Genomic DNA, 5,255 nt, shown 5'->3' with positions numbered 1-5,255 from the left:
TAAAATTTGGTGGATCAGTTTATTTTATGTCAATATATTCATTGGTCAGTGTAATTTGTGTCTGATTTGCTAAAGTGTACAGTAAATACTTATGGAGTAATTGATTGAAATTCATTTGGTCATAACAATATCGATATATATATATATATATATATAATATATATATATATATATAAGATAAGGGAATATTTTCAAAAGCCCAAAACTTCCTTAATTTCATTCGTGCAGCCATTTATAGACCAAGATAAAAAGACATGCCATGAAAAAGGGTTTCTCCCCTGATTTAATAAACCCCACTATTTGACCGTATTACGCATTTACGTTTGTTTTGTTTTGTTTTGTTTTGTTGGTTTTGTTGGTTTTGTTTTTGTCATAAGACGGCAGCATTATGCCCTGATCTTGTTGGTTGAAACTTTCGTTCTTGGGCGTTGCTCGGGGCAGCTACGAGCGGTGGCCACTAGTCTGTGTCGTCCAGGCTGTATTTGAACTTGGGATCACGATGCAAACCACAGGCCTCCAGCTCCTCGTCCATTTGGCCAACTTGTTCAGGGGTGAACCATCGGCCCCAGTCTCCGACCCGGCCTGGGGAAAATGCAGGAAACGTTTAATTTTAGTCCAAGTCTTACGGCACTTGCAACACAAATAAGTCATTTTAGAGACGAAGATTTGAGGTATTACTAAAGATAACATACAAAAAAGAAGGAGAGATAAGAACGATATAATATGTTTGATAGGAAAGAAGGAGCAAATCACATCAGAGCATCCGCCTGCCACTCATTTATTTAGGAAATGAGACTGAACACGTAACAGCCCCCTCCCCCCCCCCCCCCCAACAATGGTTGTAGAATTACATATTGCTGGTTTACACAGAGGTTGTACACACATACACACATACACACACACACACACTCTCATACACACATACACATTATTTTTTTACACCCATTTTCCCAACTGGATAGATCGACGGAAAAAATACGGTAAGTAATTGAATGAGTGTGACTCCTTTTTCAATACAATAAATTCATTTAATAAGGTCGACCTCTGAATTCAAAGCCATCTTCAGTTATGTGTGTGTGTGTGTGTGTGTGTGTGTGTGTGTGTGTTGGTGTGTGTGTGTGTGTGTGTGTGTGTGTGTGTGTGTGTGTGTGTGTGTGTGTGTGTGTGTGTGTGTGTAATATAGCCTAACGATTTTTGGAAATATATATTATATATATATGTATTTTATAAAGTTCAAATATAACAAGATTATCATTCTTCACCATTTTTATAAATAGCAGTCTGGCCAGTCTTGGAAATGGATAAAGTTATGTCCAGCTTGTTCTTTTTCATGTTTTCAAATCTCGTCTCTCGCTTGACATCCTCCAGTCTCTCCTTTGACAGCTCCACGCCCAAAAACCTGGCCAGTTTCCGCAATTCGTCATCGAAGTTCTGTGGATGTGCAAAAAAAGAAATAAAAATCTAGAAATCTAGATTCTTGTTATTGAAACGGGTATTACAGATTGTTTGTTGGTGTGTTTTCCCATAAAATACAAGGTGCAATTAATATTCCCATTTAAAAAAAAAAATTTTTGTAAAGTGTTTTACGGCGCTCGCAACTGCATAAGGTCATATGAGCGCGCGGGACACACCTAATATTTTCAGTTGATAGAAAATTTAGAATTTTGCCCGGGTGGCGGCGAAGCCAACTCTTATCGATTTTAGACCACCAAGGGATCTTTAACGTGCGCAACTTGCACACGGGCCCTCCGAGATTTTTCGCCCTTGTCCGAGAAGGCTAGGCGTAGATCTTTCCTACCAGAAGATCAGGGATGTGGCTGAAAGACAGCAGTAAGGAGGAGCCAAGGAGTAGCAGTAGAAAGGCTGCAGAAAGAGTCAGGAGCCCAGAGGATGGGACAAAGGAGGTGAGGGGGTGGGGGCAGAAAGTGGAAATGAAAGCAGACAACAGAACATTGCTAGAAAGCAGTAAAGGAGGTGAAAGGAGACAATTTTAGAAAAGAAAATTTTTCGGTCGCCACCCGGATTCGAACCCGGGACCTTTGAATGAGAGGCCAACACCTTAACCTCAAGGCCATGAGAGCTCCCTCCCATCTTTTTGTATAGAGATAGCCAACTAGAAAGTTGTACTCAGAAAACGTCTCCATTCTCAGCTAGGTTGCTCTTCCACAAAATTGCTCCTGTCCGTAAAAGTACATAATTTATAATGCAAACTGACATGTTTGCAAACTGACCAAGTAGAAGCACTAATCTAAAAAAATTTGAAGGGAGATTTTTTATTTGATGTTTTTTTGTTTGTTTGTTTTTGTTTGTTGTTTTTTTGTTGTTGTTGGGTTGTTGTTTTTTTGGTTGTTTTTTTTTTGTTTTGTTTTTTGGGGGGGGGTAGTATTGTTTATTCGTTTGGTTGTTTTTTCGGGGCGTGGGGGGGGGGGGGTCTGTTTTTCTTAGGGTTTTTTTTTTTAATATTGTGTTTGTGTGTTTTTTGTTTGTTCATTTATTTTGTTTTCGTTGTTTGTTTGTTTTTTGTTTGTCTGTTGTTGTCGTTGCTGTTTGAGGGGGGGGGGGGGGCTCAAGGCAGAGTTCTCATGGCTCTCTACTCTCTAGACTCAAAATTAGTTTGGATTCCACTGAAATAACTGTAAAATGTTGCCAAATTAGATCTACTCTTGTAATCGTTGATGTTTGAGGCCTCTCTCGAAACATTTTAGATTATCTAGGAGGCGGGTTGTATAAACCCTGCCTGTCAGGTAGGGCCAACACAGTCTAAGAAGGATACAACGTCCCAGCAGGAAGACTGAGATACGAAGTAAAATGTATTTCCTCAATCCACTGCATACGCGATAGCGACGCAGAAAATCAAGTCTGTTTAGATTTTGATGGATCAGATCAAATTGCTTGAAAAGTATCGCTGTTTCCCCTCGACGATAAAAAAAAAATTCTAGCCGACTTCAAACAGGCCAAACCCAAAGAGGGTCAAACCACATCAAATATGTCATGATGCGGTGGAATCAGGCCCTCGTCATGTAAAAAAAATAATTTTAAGTGGTATTTGGAGTTGTTGGTACCTTCTTGGAGCTAATTCATGTATCTACTTTGGTTGTTTTTTTGTTTTCTTTATGAAAGAAAATATTCATCTACCTTGAATACAAGTTGACATGTTTGTGATTGAAGGAGGTCGAGATCGCCTGGTCTTAAAAGTGAAAATAAGTGAGAACATAGCCGAGAAAGTAAGGTATACTGACTTCCAAAGCAAGAGCCTCCCCCATCGGGGCAGTACTACTGACTGAAGTTGTCTTTAAGCCATTCCCAAAGGGGGGATACTAACATGTTCTTAAGCATAGTCGAATTGTAAATGGGCTGGTTTATCAATGGCATGCTCATACAGAGCCGGAACAACAAGGGGGGGGGGGACTGCTGCTTTTTCTTTCCTCATCCTCACTATCGTCATTTTTCCTCTACTTCTTTTGTATGTTTGTCACTCTCTTGTGAAATGGCATTTCCCGGGTGCCTTGATAGTCGAAGCAGACTTTGTGCTGTTGAGACTAGAGAGGAGAGCACAGTAAACCTGATTCCCCGTTTGGACTTCTCTGTTGACATCCACCCCTTGGCGCTCATATGACTTTAAGCAGTTGCGAGCGCCGTAGAACCTTACTAAGAAAAAAAAAAGCTAGGAGTGTCCTAGGAAACTGCAAATATTATATATTTTCTCTGACTTTGATGAGCTTTTTAAAGTAAAATCCACGCAAAAATAATATTATGTACTTTAAATTGTACATAAAAGGTGTTTTGAGCCGAAAAGAAAAAAAAATGGAATTGATAAAAATGCGCAATAAGCGGAGAAATGCCTGTTTCTTTCATTAAACTACCGGTATTTTCACGTCTGAGTTCACCGCTATGACACATCAGACAGAGGTTTGCCCAAACGTTCTGGAGAAGGCATGGGGTATGAAAGACACATAGCTCGCGGGCGGCCAGCCGGAAGGAAACTTTTCTTTTTAGCTGAAAGGAAACCGATCTGGCGCCAACACGATCAAGGTCAGTCTCCCAGCAATGTTGCGACGGCTGTGAGAAACAATTATATACCGGTACAGCGAAATGTACGCATTAGGACAACTTTAGGGTTTTTTGTTTTCATGTTTTCTGGGGTTTTTAAAGGATCCAGCTAAGACTCGATAACCCGTGACGTAATTAAGTCAATTACCATCCCCATTCCAACACATCCACATTCGAACAAGCACCACCCCCACCCAACATCACCCCCCCCCCCTAAATCAATTTTTTAAAACCACAACAAAAGAAAAGACAACAACAACAACAAACAATTAAGCTAAGAAAGAACAGAACAAATGCGAAAACAAAACGAACAAGAAACGACATTACAAACTACAGCAAATTACAATAAATAACACAACAAAGAATAAGGAAAACACCCCCCCCCCCCCAAAAAAAAAAAACCCAACAAAAACACAAAAAATATAAAAATACCTGAATTATAACTCAATAGATAAATAAACAGATTGAAAAAGAAGTATATTGTAAAATTTTATCAAAAGAGATTTTTTGAAATATATATAGGTGTGCACAACTGGCAAATGCAAACTGAATTGAATCCAATCATGATGGGAGCAATATTCTCTGGTCTAAATTCCTACTTCCAGCGTCAGTGACACTTAATAATTAATGCTTCCACATCTTCCGAGATATATTATGTTTTGGGGCGTCCTCTATTTCGTTTTCCTTGCACGTTTTGTTTTAAAAAGTATGCCCACCTTCCAGACTATCATATCACTTTACGTGACCGAACTAATTCGTTGTTTTGTTTTTGGTCTTCCTGCTCCAAGGAATCCCAGGTTTTTTTTTAAGATCTTCTCCTTTAAGAATTGAGATATAATCAGAGAAGAAAAAAAAACCTCTATAAAACACGTCATTTTTCGAAGGAAAAGTCGAAACTTACTTTAACCTACAGCTGTTTTTTTGTGTGTTGTTGTAGGTGTTGTGGAAGTGGTGATGGTTTTTTGCTGTTGTTATTTTCGTTTTGTTTTGTTTTGTTGTTGTTGTTTTTAAGAAAGGAGAGAAGGGTGTCTGAATTCATTCGCTACTGAAAAGAAAGAAAATTTAAATCTTTGCCCTATCAACATCTAAATGTTTCACGGATTCACTTTGGACCTCAAAGACTTCCATGAGCCCGTTTGTATTATTTATTATACCTTCTCCCCTCCACCCAAAACACACACACACACACACACACACACACACAC

At 39.1% G+C, this 5,255-nt stretch overlaps 1 protein-coding gene across 1 annotated transcript in view; it reads right to left on the bottom strand.

Moving 5' to 3' along the window:
• Positions 1-235: 235 nt before the first annotated feature.
• Positions 236-5,255, bottom strand: part of LOC101852227 (sulfotransferase family cytosolic 1B member 1) — a gene marked incomplete at its 5' end in the record, with an annotated part of 17,231 nt that continues 12,211 nt past the window's right edge. The window contains 2 exon segments of the mRNA XM_013079546.2: positions 236-582; positions 1,263-1,431. Of these exon segments, the coding sequence (XP_012935000.1) occupies positions 458-582; positions 1,263-1,431 (294 nt within the window).

The sequence above is a fragment of the Aplysia californica genome, unplaced genomic scaffold, assembly GCF_000002075.1.
Source record: "Aplysia californica isolate F4 #8 unplaced genomic scaffold, AplCal3.0 scaffold00055, whole genome shotgun sequence".
NCBI lineage: Eukaryota > Metazoa > Mollusca > Gastropoda > Aplysiida > Aplysiidae > Aplysia > Aplysia californica.
This window is presented reverse-complemented; position numbering and strand designations above follow the sequence as displayed.